Source organism: Cyprinus carpio, chromosome A21 (genome assembly GCF_018340385.1).
Source record: "Cyprinus carpio isolate SPL01 chromosome A21, ASM1834038v1, whole genome shotgun sequence".
Lineage (NCBI taxonomy): Eukaryota > Metazoa > Chordata > Actinopteri > Cypriniformes > Cyprinidae > Cyprinus > Cyprinus carpio.
In genome coordinates, this window is record NC_056592.1 from 15,309,386 (window position 1) to 15,325,671 (window position 16,286).

General features: G+C 35.6%; 1 protein-coding gene and 2 non-coding genes across 3 annotated transcripts; 1 reads left to right on the forward strand and 2 right to left on the reverse strand.

Moving 5' to 3' along the window:
• Positions 1–2,738: 2,738 nt before the first annotated feature.
• Positions 2,739–9,244, reverse strand: zgc:152891 (uncharacterized protein LOC767741 homolog). The gene is given in 15 exon segments (XM_042711493.1): positions 2,739–2,992; positions 3,099–3,269; positions 3,389–3,489; positions 4,519–4,640; positions 4,725–4,894; positions 5,008–5,041; positions 6,051–6,307; positions 6,437–6,580; positions 6,679–6,787; positions 6,789–6,825; positions 7,026–7,141; positions 7,256–7,348; positions 7,431–7,503; positions 7,614–7,827; positions 9,069–9,244. Coding segments are annotated over 15 exon segments (1,959 nt in total). The 5' UTR covers positions 9,207–9,244; the 3' UTR covers positions 2,739–2,812.
• Positions 9,245–15,264: 6,020 nt separating this feature from the next.
• trnae-cuc lies at positions 15,265–15,336 on the reverse strand. Its single transcript has one exon. It is a non-coding gene; the product is annotated as a tRNA-Glu (tRNA).
• Positions 15,337–15,894: 558 nt separating this feature from the next.
• Positions 15,895–15,966, forward strand: trnaw-cca. The gene has a single exon. It is a non-coding gene; the product is annotated as a tRNA-Trp (tRNA).
• Positions 15,967–16,286: the final 320 nt, after the last annotated feature.

The following is a 16,286-nucleotide window of genomic DNA, read 5'->3' on the forward strand; positions in this document are numbered from 1 at the left end:
GATAAAAAGCACAAAGCTGAGTCGAAGATAATTGCTGCTGTTTCACTTACAGGACGATCAAATCCTTGTTTAATATTGACCAAATATTTAATTCAAATATCCACTTAATCTTTAATTTTTGGCCACCTTTTTGTGGCAGAAATGCTACAGCCTCTATAATTTCTTCAACAAAAAAAAGTGGAAAACAAAACCAAAAAAAAAATTAACCATTATTTAACTTAAGTAAAATTGCTCTAATTTTCTTTTGTGTGATTTCTGAATGCTTGAGACTATAAAATCAAATTGTATTAATAAAATCATAGGTAACTATCTAGAACTACAACTGTAACTTGCAAATAATATAATTTAAATGCCATTTATTTATTTACTTTTATATTTTATTAAGGTTCTATTTTGACCCCTATAGTAGGGCACAACAATATAATTCTATTTAGGGCACCCATTTGGCCAGCAGCGGCCCTGATTAGGGGTATGCCATCGAATGTAAATCAGTTTTTACATAGCATAACAGTAATAAATGTGTCTGTTTCGCACATGTCCCGCATTGTCCCGTAAAATCACATCTACTGTCCTGCAACAGAGCTATAGCCAGATGGTCACCCTAGCGTAGAGTAATAAAATAATAATTACTATATGTATATATTTTACAATATTCTGAACATCACATCCTTTCTTCTTCCCCCAGATGTAATCTATCTAAGTGGTTGAATAAAAATATTTGGACTCTATATCTAAAAATTACCTTAACTTAGCACCAGCAAGCTTGTTAGCTAGACAGTTACCATCAGCTAACAATATTTAATCATTTTCAGTATGGTTATGAATAAACATTCATATCTGTCTACTCAGCTAGTCAATCCAAACAATATGAAAATGTATACTGTTGATAAACAATATAAAAACAGACGTCACATAGGGCTAAATGCTTAGCATTTTAATAAAACTGTTAACGTTATGGCAGCAGGGAATATGAACGTGCATGAGTTATTTTATTTAAATTGGTATTTTAATGTTTGTTTTTGTTTTTTTTAACCTGAAATAGAGACACCGATGAAACTTCAGTGGGCTTAAATAGATCACCCTTTACAGCAGATTTAGTTCACAAACAACTGAAAGTTTTGACCTAAATATTATTTTCAGTTGCAATAATTAATCCTAAAATTCGACATTAGTAAATTACTTGTAGCAGCATCAGTCGCGCGTGCACTCATAAGATCTCCCGGTTTTTACTTAATTCAGTTCACTGGAGACTCGCACTAAACGGTTCATTTGAATCAGTGAGTTGTCGCATCGGGAACAGCTGCAATCGGATCATTCTAATTCGTGAATGAATCGTTTGGTGCGATTTGCGAACCGATTTAAAAGGTTCATTGAAAAAAATCAGTTCGTTCTTGAATCAGAGACCGCTTCTGCTTGTCGGAGCACGTGATATATATTATAAGGAGTAAACGATATGTTTTATGAAATGTAGTGTAGTAAAAAAGTACGATATTATGCTTTGGAATGTAGTGAAGTAAAAGTTACTCAAAATAAAACTACTCCAGTACAGATACTTGAAAAATGTAACGTTACTTAAGTAGTTACAGTAACGAAGTAACTACTCCGTACTGTCCACCACTGCTTTTAAACTGGTCTTGAGAGGACAAAGGAATACTTGAAACTCACGAATAACCTTTCCTGCCATCTTAAAGTGTGCTAACTTTACATTTAAATACGGCTTACCCTTTCGTTAAAAAGAAATGAAGAAAAAAACACTCACCTTATAGCAGCGATGGCGCCCTGCAGCTGCAACCGCTTCAATCTGTCGATAAAATGCTACAATATGACTTTATATGACCTGCACAATCTGACTTATATTGTGGATTCTAACAAGAATAGCTCGGAATTGTAATGTATTTAATACATGCCTAACAATATTTCAAAGCGAACTTGCTTGAGTGTTGAGACCTTACTACAAATATTAATTATTCGTAGGAACACTTTAGCCTGGTTACATTAACCTATGCAATTAATATGTGTTTACATAAACTGACCTTCAAATGTTTTTAGATGTACGAACAGGTGTCAACAAGTGGATGACAGCTGGAAATGCAGGAATGAAAAGTGAGTCACCAAACGGACCTACGTACTGACTGTTTCCACACAGGTGTCCCGAACACTACCGCCCCCTGTGCCCTGGAAGACACGGCACCGGGACCTCAAGTTCAACGTAGCTAATTATACTGAATCACACAACTTAATATATGAGTGTTTCTTCAATTCAGCCAGTTTTATGCAGCATTTTTATTCAAATTAACAGATTTCTTCATTTTTTTTTGACGGTCATATTAAAAAACCTTTTCAGCATAACTTAATTAATGGTTTACTTTGTTACTTTTCAAATGCAATTTATGCACAGATTTTTATCTGCACTTGTCCCATCCCCAGACCTTTAATCTTAAAAGTATTAAGTTAGTTTCAGTGAAGAGTTTCCTTGAAATTAAATATGAAATGTGATGGGTGAAGACAACAAAGAAAAATCAAGGTAAATCTCACTTGTCAACAGACAATTTTTATTGTTTTTATATTTTATTTATTTTTATTTTCCAATAACGTTGTAATTTTGTCAAATCATGGAAAAAAGGTATATATAAAATATTTATTAATAAACTTTATCTAAATGAAATATTTTATTCTAAAAATGTTTTAAGAAATTCCCAGAACTGCATATTTTATGTTATTGTCAGGTTTTTAAGGAGCTCTCTTTTAGGATAATCAGTGGGAAAAAAAAACAAAAAACAGTTACAATTCATGATTCAATCTGACAGTGAACTCAAATAGTCACACTATTCTCAATGTGGTCTGGAGACAGGTAAGGATAGGGCAACTCCAGCTGGCTGTTCCGGTCTGCGATGTCTTTTGCTATCATTTTCAGCTCTCTCCGGACACCCTCCACAAGATTTACCGTTGCACCACTGCTGAAATACCACTCATTATAATGGCACAAAGGCACCTAAAGAGAAAGTAATGGCTATATGAACATCACGTCTGCATCCTACAGTAAATATTCAGTGTAAATATTCACACAGCAGTACCGTAGAGACTGTGTTAACACTCACAAAGTCAATGGCAGGCTGTGACAGTAGAGACAGGACACTAAGGACGTGGCAAGAGGAGTTCACTTCCGGAAGGAAGGAGAAAATATCCTCCTCAGACACCGAGCCTTTGGTCTGAGAAGGTGGACGTGACATGGCCGCAGGACTGTTCGGTATCCAAAGGTTATAATCCAGCTAAATGTGGAGATTGGTTTAAGAAGCGGTGAGATGAGTTTAGTGAATAACAATTAGGTAGGTGGACATAATATGCTGTTCCTAAGCACCTCTGTCAGTTTATTACTACCTGAACATACCTGAGAGAAATTCACAGCCGAATGAAGTGCTGAGCAGGAAAAGATCACCATGGTAACAAACTTGCACAATTCGGCTGCGGTCTGAAATGACTGTGGAGCTCCTGGAGAACATATGAAGGGAAAGCAAAGATCAATTTATGCATTTTACATCTCTGTGAAGAATAAATGAAGTAGATGAGACAGAAATTGTATCAGTCAATGACATGTAGGAAGGTCCACAGTAATCAATCTTTGAAAGCATTATCTTAGAAGCATTATCTTCAAATTCATATGTTTGTTTCACATGGTTTTGAAATTTAACTTAATTAAATGTAGACTCCAAAAAATGTTATGTGGTGTAACCATTAAGTAAAACAAATACATGTGAATGAAATATTTTCTATACACCTTGTGTTAAATGTACATGTATTTATTACCATTGAAAAAAAAAAGTTCTTAAAATATATATTTTCAAGGTACAAAATTATTAATTCACAAAAATCATTATGTTTTTGGGTCACATTACAAGATATTTTTAAACCTGAACTAACCATGCCTTGCCATAAAAAGGTCAAACTATCAGATTTTTCAGGAATGTTTTCTAAGAAAAACTAATAAAAGATTATGCCAAACTACTTAATACTATCTAAACTACGTTCATGTTTATGAGTCCTTAGTTGATATCAGGACAGAATTATGCTGACATTTTTACTTTACTCCCTCCAAAAATGATTAATTCATGAAAATCATTATGTTTTTGGGGAGGTCATGACATGTTACAAACTAAACTAACCTTGCCTTGTCATAAAAAGGTCAAATGATCTGATATTTTAAGAGATGTTTCTTAAGAAATAATAATAAAAGATTATTCCAAATTGCTTACAATTGTTTATTTCTCAAATATTAAAGTCTTTTAACAAGGCCTTTTGTTTTCATTATATCAGGGTAGGATCAGCCTAATAATCCTGACTTTATGGCCCCCAAAAATATCCAAAATTATTATAAATTCTAAACTTAAAAACAGGTGTGTCATTGTATGAAGTGCATTTTTAATGTATTTTTGAATAAATTAATAAATATGACAAAAATGGGCATCATGTGATTGACTCTTATGCAATAGAACAAAATGTGTAACAGTTCTCTTCTTGAACCTATGTGGCTGAGGCCGAGGAATCCCTCCGTGAAGATCTCCCAAATCCAGTTCTGTAGTTCACAGTCATGCTGGACGTCCTCATCGTTGCAGTAATACAAACGAATCCAACCTGCAACAAACCTGCATGGCAAACGCAAATCATGTGCTTACTTCAAACCTAAAGAGGACTCTGATTCAGATAATGCTGAATGCTGATGAAAGTACCTATGTAGAGCATCCCAGACCCTAAGTGCATCTTGTGCATAATAACAGATAGGTAGAGCATCCAGTCCTCGCACTCTTACATCATCTGGCACACACAATGAGCTGTAGCGGAGACGTTGCGTTCCTCGAGCAAGCAGCAGTGGTATTGCTTCCAGACCACAGGCTATTGACTACAGGAAACAGAAACAGAAACCAAATCAAATTAAACTAAATCATGAGGAAAAACTAGATTCTCTCTTTCACTTCCATCACAGAGTAATCAGATGATATTAAACACACCAACCTTGTCAAAAACACCTTTTGTGGCCAGAAGAGTCAAAATATCCATAATAAAAAAAAGAATAACAATAATTACAATATACCAAAGCATGATTAAAACAAAAGTACAATTTAAAGGTTAAGCTAAAGAATACAATCATCCACTCTCATGTCAAACGACTTTAAACCATCAAAATGATATCTATCTATCTATCTATCTATCTATCTATCTATCTATCTATCTCTCTCTCTCTCTCTCTATATATATATATTTTTTTTACCTCTCCTAATTGTTTTGGGTTTACTATGGAAGCCCATTTCCTACACAAATGAATGTCATAGTTGTCATATGTCATAGTTATAGTCCAATTAAACTTATAGTCAAAACTATGAGATAAAAAGTCAAAACTATTACATACAGTGTGATAATTATAATAATTAACATAAAAGCTAAAATTATGACATAAAAAGAACAAATTATTAAGTGAAAGGTCAAACATATGACAAAAGTAAAAATTATGAAATATAAAAGTCAAAATTATGACAAATTGTAATGGGATAAAGCTTAAATTGACAAAACTTATAAGATAAAATGTCATAATGATTTTTTATTGTATAATGTCAACTTTGTATGTCAGACTTATGAATTTTTATCTGCTAATTGTTTTTTATGTGAAGGAAATGAAAGCTTTCAAATTATGATATAAAAAGTTGACCATACTTTTTAGGTAGTAATAATGGCTTTTTATCCCATAATTTTGACTTTTTTATGTCATAATTTTGGCTTAGTATCTCATAATTACAATTTACCAAAGCATGATTTTTTGGGCTTCCATCTTTTCCTTAAAGGTGCTGTATGTAAGTTTTTGACTCTACTAAAGCATAAAAATACCATAATATATTTGCAGATATTTAAGAAACATGCTAAGTTAACATACTTGTTTATCTGAAAAACAATGCTACAGTCAGTTATTCTCCTTTGAAAATGTGTGTTCAGGGCGGAATATTGGTCTTTGTTTAGGTTTGAGAAACCCGCCCACTGCCAGTTTACCCAATTGTATTTCGGTACCCCGGGTTGCCAGTTGGTGGAAAACACAGCATATTTCATTTAATTCATCTACCTGGTGAAGAGGATGAATCTCGGGAAGCTGTCTGAGCGTGGCGGTACAGCACACCTCACCAAAAAGATGAGTGCGCAAAAAATGGGAAAGTAGTTGATGGACCTGGAAATCTGAATTACGGACCCACATCTTTGCTAACAACCAATCTGGTGCAGAATCGGAGGGCAAGAAAACAGGATTCTGTGGACCAGGAGCCTGTTGAAGCTAAAATATTAAGATTTGGTTCTTGATTTTAGCATTCATTTGGTCATTAAAATTCAGCCAAAAGAGATTTTAATACATTTAATTAAAGATTGGTGACTATTACAAAAATAAGCAGTTAAAATATTTTACTTGTATGGCAATGGGCTTAAGTTCTCCTTGTCGGTTGTAATGCAGCAGGCATAAAGGAGCAGCCAAGTAGGACTGTTTGTCATTGACGGTATTAGCAGGCAGCTGATCCAGCACTTCATAATCCAAAAGATACACACGTCCTCTCTGTGCAATATACATTACATAGTCACATAGAATGACAATTATGTTCTTTTAAAAATGTCAAAATGGCCTGCAATCCACATTTGCACACTTGTACATACCTCCATCTCCTGTCCCAGTGATGAGTCCTCTGGTAAAAAAGGTCTAACCATCTCTGAAGTGACAGACAGGTTAGGTGGCAGGTTATGGATCTGTCTGATACACAGATCATAAGAATGCATCCTCTTTCCAATGAGCCTGAACATATTCTATGAGAGAATTGCACAGCAAAAAAAACCCACATAATTTATATATAATTTATATATAATTTATATATATATATATATATACTGTACATTTTTTACAATTTATATAATATTTTATTCACTATTAAAATATTGCATAATAATGATTTATTACATTTCATTTGTTTTGTTTATTTAAAATTGCAAATATTTGTTCAGCATACTGGCAATTGTGTTCTCCCTTCCATTGAAAAGGAAGAATGTCTCAAGTTCCTGTAGGCTGCTCCAAGATGTTCTTCTTTCAATGAAACTCTTTATGTAGTGCACATTGTTAACTGGGCTAAAAGACAAGCAGAGGGAAAACATTTCATTGTCAAATTCAGTTCATATGATATAAGAATAAATTAATATCAATCTAGTTTGTAATGAAGCTTTAAGAAAGCTAAATCCCTACCGTTGACGGATGTAACTCAAGTTTGGTCCTAGAGCTGTAACACTGGTCATATCTGCACAGTGAGGACCACCTTCAACAAATGTGAAACAACAACTAAATAAACTTAAAAAAAGAAAAAAGTAAAAAAACAACTCATAAACTAAATTTAACTTCAGAGATAAAAATCACAATAAACTGTTGTTTATGTTGGAGATCCCTCTCCCTGTGACTGATTAGGATATCTAATGTTTCCTCCTTTTTCAGACATGCTAGAGAAGGGCAACATCACAAAATTTTGATATGAAGTCCAGGAAATAAAAAGGATATTATTACCTAATTAACAAGCGTGAAAAAATGGTGAAAACAGAAACAGTTCAACCTTTCTCATTCCGAAGCTCGATGTAACCATCTGCTGTCCGGATCCATTTATGACAAGGAAAAACCTCCACCTCGGGATCCTCAGAACTCCGTCTCACCTGCACATCATGACAGTGCCAATCCAGGTCCGGAAAACCAGGCTGAGCCTCAAGACGGAGTTTCAACAAAACCACTATGCCAACTTCCTCTTTAGACTTGATGACAACTGTATAGGCCTGTCCCAAAAAGAAAAACACCACATTTGCATGTGTACCTGCTAGATAGAATGACTTTTTTATATCTCAGTTATTTAACAGTAATTTGATATATCATATTCTAGGCAGGTTTAGAATGGGTTTAAGTGCCTCAGGAGATACAGTAGTGGCCTGTAGCTGTTAAAGTGCATACGTTGTTCTGATTATTTACATTTATATTTATGGATTAGATGCTTTTATCCAAACTGATTTACAAAAGAGGAACAAAATCAGTTAATCAAAGAGCCAACAATATTTGTAATATACTGTACAATACCAGATTTATTAGACGACTAGATTAGAAAGCAAGCTAAAGAAAAAAATGCAGAGAATAAAAATAAGTTGGTTTCTCTCCTCTCTCTCTGTGTGTGTGTGTGTGTGTAAGTGCATTTGTTTAAGGGTGTAAGGTAGTCAAGTGCTTGCTGAACATTGTGACACACTGTCTATGTAAAGTATGATACTGTTCAAAAGTTTAGGGTCAGTAATAAAATGCTTTTTTAAAAGGATGCAATAAACTGATCAAAAGTGACAGTAAAGACATCTATAATGATTTCTGCTTCAAATAAATACTGCTCTTTTGAACTTTCTATTCACCAAATAAAAACTGAAAAACAAAATGTATCATGGTTTCCACAAAAACATTATGCAGCAAAACTGTTTTGAATATTGATCTTAATTCATGAGCAGCAAATCCGCATATTACAATGATTTCTGAAGGATCATGTGACACTAAAGACACTAAAAGTAATGATGCTGGAAATTCAGCTTTGCAATCACAGGAATAAATTACATTTTAAAACATATTAAAATAATAATAATAAAAAATGTGATTTTAAATTGAAATAATATGTTACATTATTATTGTTTTTATAAAAAAGATTACAGAAAAGAAATCTTAGTTTCTTAAAAAAAACTATTGAACAGTGGTGTACATAATCAAAATAATCAATCACAATTATTTAATGTTTAATTTCATATTTGATATTAATGATTTATTCGCTTTTGACAGTTTTTTTTATGTGGTTCAAAAAAAAATACCTTCATGAAGTAAAAGATAAATATTGTGCCTTAATAAAAAGCAAATTTTTAAAACAGTATGGGCTTCTGTTCTTATGACTGCAATTTATTTGTAAACTATTGGAACTGTAAAAATTGCTAAATTACTTAATTTCATTTGTGTTCAGAATCACATTATGTCTTCTCAAAATAGGTGATCGTCTTACTGAGCCTGGCAAGAGACAGTGTTCCACTCTGACTGGAGGGCTCTCACTCAGAGTACCAATCAAAGAGATCCAAACCCTGCCAAACGTCCCTGACAGAGGAGATGCTGAGGTCCGAATGGTCACATGAAAGCCGTCCATTTCTCAACCTAGAGTTCCCAAGCATTAAAATGAGTGGCCTATGAATGAAAATCATATTGTGAGCTTGAAACAGCCAGATCTTAATATACACTCACAAGACAACTGAAATGAATTCATAGCTAAAAAAAAAACACAAACACTCAAAAAGAATTCTCAAATCAATAATAAAAAAAAAACAAATAGGAAAACAAAAAAATAATCAAAAAATAAAGAAAAAAAAAAAAATTGGAAAGCAGAAGCGGGGGTGTGAATGAAAAACAATAGGAAAATTATTTTTGGTGGTTGTAAAAGGAATATTCAAATATTATCAACTGATATTATGTTGAATCCATTGCTTAGTAAAGAAAGGTTAATTTCCAACTAGCAGTGGGTCTGCTAAAAGAGATTTGACCATTAATAGTCTACTTCATTAAATTTCCAAAGCACCAGGCAAAGGAGTTCTGTAATCGTTCATGTAGGTTCATGCATCAAAAACCCCAATGTGTATCATAATATTTAATATTTATAATGTAGTATATATGCTGCATTACGTTAATTAAATAAATAAATAAAATAAAATATTGTTTCTTTATTATTATTATTATATTATATTATATTATAACCTTTATTTTACCAGGAAAGAATCCTTTATTTTTTTAATCCCTAATTGTGACCTTTAGAACATGGTTACACTCTTATGGTCGTTATTTGCAAATGTTTGCATACAGAAGTGACAAAAAACGACATTCCACATTTGAATTGTAAATCATATGCCAAAACACACAACTGCTTTCCATCTAAAAACTAAGGCAACATCAGAACAATATAATTCACACATTTTCTATGTTTACATTTTAAACATGATTTGAAATCACCGACTTAATGCACTTACAAGCTACACGTAAACACCAGAAAACAAGATCTCATTGGACGATTAAAGTTTAGTGCTTCTTCTCTTCTGTATTATTTTACAAACTATATCTGGAAGCGGTATCACGATACGTTCAGTCCAAAAAACAACACAAAAGACAAAGAAAGTGCAAGTACAAGTGCATTAACTTACCTTCTCAGTATTATCACTGAAGATGTGAGTCGAGTGCACAGTTTTGGTACTCAGTTTATCACTTTATCTCACCGCAGCCAATGTCGTGCATGAATGGGCTAGTTGCGCTCTCTTCCGAATGTCTCTGGTGTCTATGGTTACTGTTTTGAGTGTATTTTGAAGTGGCGTGTGATAGGCTACGTGCTGTAGTTACATTGTCATTATCTATGGTGTTTCATTTTAATTATGTAGCCAACGTGCAATACTTATTTTTGACAAATTAAATTAAATTATAGAAATCGTTGTGTGTGTGTGCATATATATGGGTGTTGCTTCAGCTAAGGGCACTTTTAGTCCCAGCAATGAGATTTTAGATTTATGTTCAGATTTTTCATATGATGTTTTATAAATATATTCACAGTGTCATTACACACCTTGACAAAAAAAAAAAAAAATTACACACCTTGACAAAAAAATATAATTAATGATTTAATATAAAATTATAACGCATTTATAGGCCAAACGCCATTTTTGTTCATGTTCCAACTCTGGTCAAAATGTTGAGATACGTAAAGTTAAAGCTAATTGAATTACAATTCGACATTATTTCAAATTGAATCGTTTAATATACATTAATTTACAGCATCTTAATTTTATTATTATTATTTACTGATCATTTTTATGATTTTTTTCGAAAAAAAATAAATAAAATCCTTTTATGGCATTTAATCAAAAACAAACCAGTCTAGTTTCTATGGAAACTGAAATTAGCACCTGAGCACATTGCTGACAGATTGGGCCACCTCACTCACAAGATCCCAAAAATGTAAGGTAAATATAATCTTTTCTGTATCCTTAAGATACAGCTTAGTAATTCTGTACTTTGAACTACATTTTAAAAATGTATATTACGGTTTAATTCATGTATATTAAGATGCTAAGAGTCAAAACTAATGTAGCAGACCTTGCTAGCTGCCAATAAGCAAAAATGTAATTTCCGCAACATGTCTTTACCACAGCAAATTTAGGTGTTGCGGTAAAGACCTTGTGTTGAGGTGGAGAAAAGTGCAAGGTTTACTGTATATTAGATTACAAATATTCAGTCTATTGTAAATTATATTTACTCATGACATTTTGTAACCCCAGATGAGACCAAATTCAATCAACAATAAGATCAAAGAAATGCAGAGAGGAAATGAGTATAGACCCAGAGAGGTATGCAGAGTATCTGCAAAAGAAAAAATAACATTAGAAAGAGAGAAAGGAAAATGGACAGATAAAAACTGTCTCCCAGCTGACAAAAAGAGAAATCTGAAAAGGCAGTTGGAGGATAAATAAAAGAAACCAGAGGGCAAAACAAAGTACTGCATGCCTCAAATCAGTTTGTTGCAGCAAACGGTCACGGTATGGTGTGCTAAAGATCAGACAGGATGACAAAGATGAATACAATAATACTTTAAATCTACAACAGGTAAATCCAAACAGGGTAGGCACACATGCACAGTGTAACATCCATAATAACCGACAAACTAGAACACAAGAGACAGCAACTAATATAGGGCAGATAACGAGGGGCAAACAGGTGAGTACAATGAAGGTGATTAATAATGAGAACAGGAAAAACCAAATAAGGACATATAGGGAGAAACCACAATCAACAGTCCACAGGGGTGTGACAGATCGACCCCAACCAAAAAGACACGCACTCACACAAGACAGGTGGAGGTTCTGGCAGAGAAACTTAGGAGGACAAAGGAGTGGATGTGGGAGGGTGACAGGGGAAGGCAAAGGGCTGGCAGGCAGACAAGACAGGTGGAGGTTCTGGCAGAGAACGTACTCCCAGGAGGAGGACGACTAACAGAGTCCAGGGTGGTGATGATGGAGGGAGGAGCCAGGCAGACGACAGGAGAGAAATGGAGCAGGAGGAGTAGCCAGGTGGGACCCAGGAAACAGCAAGGAGGAGGAAGGGCTGACGACCCCAAGGAGGGAGGAGACATGGTGGAGGAAGGGCTGATAACTCCAGGGGGCCGACCGACAGCGGTGGAGCAGGTGGTAGAGGAGTCTGAGGCAGAGACTGAGAGCCGATGAGCCAGGGAAAGGGGAGGATCTGGAGGGCCAAGGCAGTGCAGATAGCTCTGGTGAACAAGGTGGAGGCAGGAATCCGGGAGGCTGCGGTGGAGCCAGAGCAACAGAGGACTGAGGTCGAGCCGGAGGGAAGGAGCCTGACAGAGCCTGAGGGACGGCAGGACGTGGTGGAGCCAGAAAAGTAGAGTCCTGAGGCGGTGGATGTTCGACAACTGACCAAGGTGGAGCCAGAGGGACGATGGAGCCCGATGGAGCTGGTGGACTGATGGGCCATGGTGGAGATGAGGGAGCTAGGAGCCAAGGTGGAGCCGCTGGGTCGAGGCGGAGTTGGAGACTCAGAGGCTGGAGGAGGAGAAGAGGGATCCACCAGCCATGACACCGATGGAGACTGGCAGACCCTTGGCGATCCCAAGTAGTCTGATAAGACTACTTATCAGTCCGAAATGAGAAATAATTGGGCATGGTACAAAAATTTAATGTTGTGGTGAGATACTGATAGTGTTATGGGTTTGTGTTATGTTATAATGTTCATGCCACATCAACTTTAGGAGATAATAGTTTTAAAACATAAAAAACAGTTTGAGTTCTTTATTGCAAAACTATTATCTTTTACACATGCAATACCTGCTGAATTCTGTTTCTTTTATTGTTCTCTACAGTAGTCTGTTTTTGATTTCATGGCACTTTGACATTTTGTCTTCACCGACACAAGATGTTACACCGACACAAGCTCTGTTTTATTTTTATTTATTTTTTATTTATGATAAAACAAAATGCACTGACTAATTCGGACAACAAGAAATCATGATTTTCAGCTATTTAAGACACTTTTTGCAAAAAAAATATTATATTGTCATGGACTGTAACATCTTGTAATTCATAACAATGAGTAACACAGTACTAAAATAATTAAAAATATAACCATTTGAAAATAAAAAATATAAATATAAAAAAAATATTATTAAAAAAATATAAAAACAGAAACGAAACCAGATATATATATATATATATATATAGTTACAATGGAGAGTCAGAGACGTTCGGATCCAATTGCAGTATTTATTAACAGAGTGGTCAGACAGGTGGAAATCAGGAATGTCGTCAGGGGTAACCAGAATCGAAACCAGAAACAAGCAGAGATCGGGGCAGGCAGCAGAGAATCAGAGTCAGAATACACAATCCACAAGTCAGACACGGAAGAACAAACAAAGGGAAAACGCTCGGAAATGTTAGACGGCGCTAAACAAGACTTCGCAGTGTGATGGTGTGAGTGTGCTGCTTATATGGGTGTGTGTGTGTGTATTAGCTGCAGGTGTGTGTAATTAGGTGCAGGTGTGTGCAATCAGTCCCAGGAGTGAGGCAGGATGGGAAATGGAGTTCTGAATGAGTCCTGAGTGGAGTGCCCTCTACTGAAGCTCACAGGCACTCCAGCTAGAGATCATGACATATATATATATATATATATATATATATATATATATTATATATATATATATATATATATATATATATATATATATATATATATATTTATATATATTAAAAAAAATATTCACTGAACAAAATTATAGATGCAACATTTATGTTTTTGCCCCCATTTTTCATGAGATGAACTCAAAGATCTAAGACTTTTTCTATGTACACAAAAGGCCTATTTCTCTCAAATATTGTTCACAAATCTATCTAAATCTGTGTAAGTGAGCACTTCTTCTTTGCAAAGATAATCCATCCACCTCACAGGTGTGGCATATCAAGATGCTGATTAGACAGCATGATTATTGCACAGGAGCGCCTTAGACTGGCCACAATAAAAGGCCACTCTAAAATGTGCAGTTTTACTGTATTGGGGGGGGGTCTGAAAACCAGTCAGTATCTGGTGCTCCTTCGCTTTGCCTTACGCAGTGCAACACGTCTCCTTCGCATTGAACTGATCAGGTTGTTGATTGTGGCCTGCACGCTGTCGGCTGTACAAAGTTGCTGGATATTACCAGGATACTTTAACACTCCCTGATCCAGAGCATCCCAAACACATTTTCGGTGAGTATGCTGGCCATGCAAGAACTGGGATGTTTTCATCTTCCAGGAATTGTGTACAAGATCCATGCCACATGGGGCAGTGCATTATCATGCTGCAACATGAGGTGATGGTCGTGGATGAATGGCACAACAATGGGCCTCAGGATCTCGTCACAGTATCTCTGTGCATTCAAAATCAGTCAGGTCGAGACCCCCGATAAAGATGACGAGCATGCAGATGAGCTTCCCTGAAACGGTTTTTGACAGTTTGTGCAGAAATTCTTTGGTTTTGCAAACTGATTGTTGCAGCAGCTGTCCTGGTGGCTGGTCTCAGACAATCTTGGAGGTGAAGATGCTGGATGTGGAGGTCCTGGGCTGGTGTGGTTACATGTGGTCTGCGGTTGTGAGGCCGGTTGGATGTACTGCCAAATTCTCTGAAACGCCTTTGAAGACAGCTTATGTTACAGAAACGAACATTCAATTCACAGGCAACAGTTCTGGTGGACATTCCTGCAGTCATCATGCCAATTGCACGCTCCCTCAAAACTTGCAACATCTGTGGCATTGTGCTGTGTGATAAAAGTGCACATTTTAGAGTGGCCTTTTATTGTGGCCAGCCTAAGGCACACCTGTGCAATAATCATGCTGTCTAATCAACATCTTGATATGCCACACCTGTGAGGTGGATGGATTATCTTGGCAAAGCAGAAGTGCTCACTAACACAGATTTAGACAGATTTATGAACAATATTTGAGAGAAAATAGGCCTTTTTTGTACATAGAAAAAGTCTTAGATCTTTGAGTTCAGCTCATGAAAAATGGGGGCAAAAACAAAAGTTTTGCGTTTATAATATTGTTCAGTGTATGTATGTGTGTGTGCGTGCTCGTGTGTGTAATTTTGTAATAATATGATGTGGAGAGTACAAAAATATCACGTTCCCTGACCGGGAATCGAACCCGGGCCGCGGCGGTGAGAGCGCCGAATCCTAACCACTAGACCACCAGGGATGTGTGTTTTTCGATCAGCAATAGAAATAGTAGAACTACTGTACGATTAGTCCTGGCAAACAGCTTTTTACTCTAGAAATCAAATAGGTTTATTAAAATAAGACGTGTTTTTACCGTTTGGTATTTTCTTTTTTAAAACATTAGGTTTTACCTAAATCAAATCACATAAAAGTCATTACTGATATATTTAATGTACATTTCCAGGGAACAGCATTATTGTGAATTACTGAGCATTATTGAAGCCTTATTACCGTTAAATATATTTTTTTCGACTAATAAAAAAATGTTTTGCAATCCCAAGACACATTTTAATAAAATCCAAATGCATGGACTATGTGGAGTGCAGTATTGCACGCTTTGTCCTCGTAACGTTAATCCTGTTATGATGAGCTAGCATTGGCGAGCTCAATATCATAATTTTTTTTTTTGTGGTGACTCTAGATAAATGTTTACTAGTATCAGTGTGTACGCCAAAAATGAAATAAACCAGAACTATTAACGCGATATATCATCATAGCCTTACCCATTAAATTAATCATTCCAGTTTCGATATCATAAGACCTCGTGGCGCAACGGTAGCGCGTCTGACTCCAGATCAGAAGGTTGCGTGTTCAAATCACGTCGGGGTCAGTAACTTTTTTTCACTTGTCACGCAATGACAACTCGATTCAAAAGGCAGTCAAAATTATTATTATTTTTTCTATGATTGTTCTATAAATTTGTTTTGATTACACCATCCGAGCATCTCACACATATATGCAGACACGGGGTTTCTTTAGAAATAACCAACATTTAATAAACATACGGTTCTTCTGTAACAAAAAGTATATGTAACAAGCTTTGAAATCTCATGCAAGTGAAACAGACCGGTCCAACGTTACTGGACTTTCACTGTGAAGAAATTGAGGACTGAGAGTTCATCCACAGCGAAGCCCATGTCCAAAGTCCAT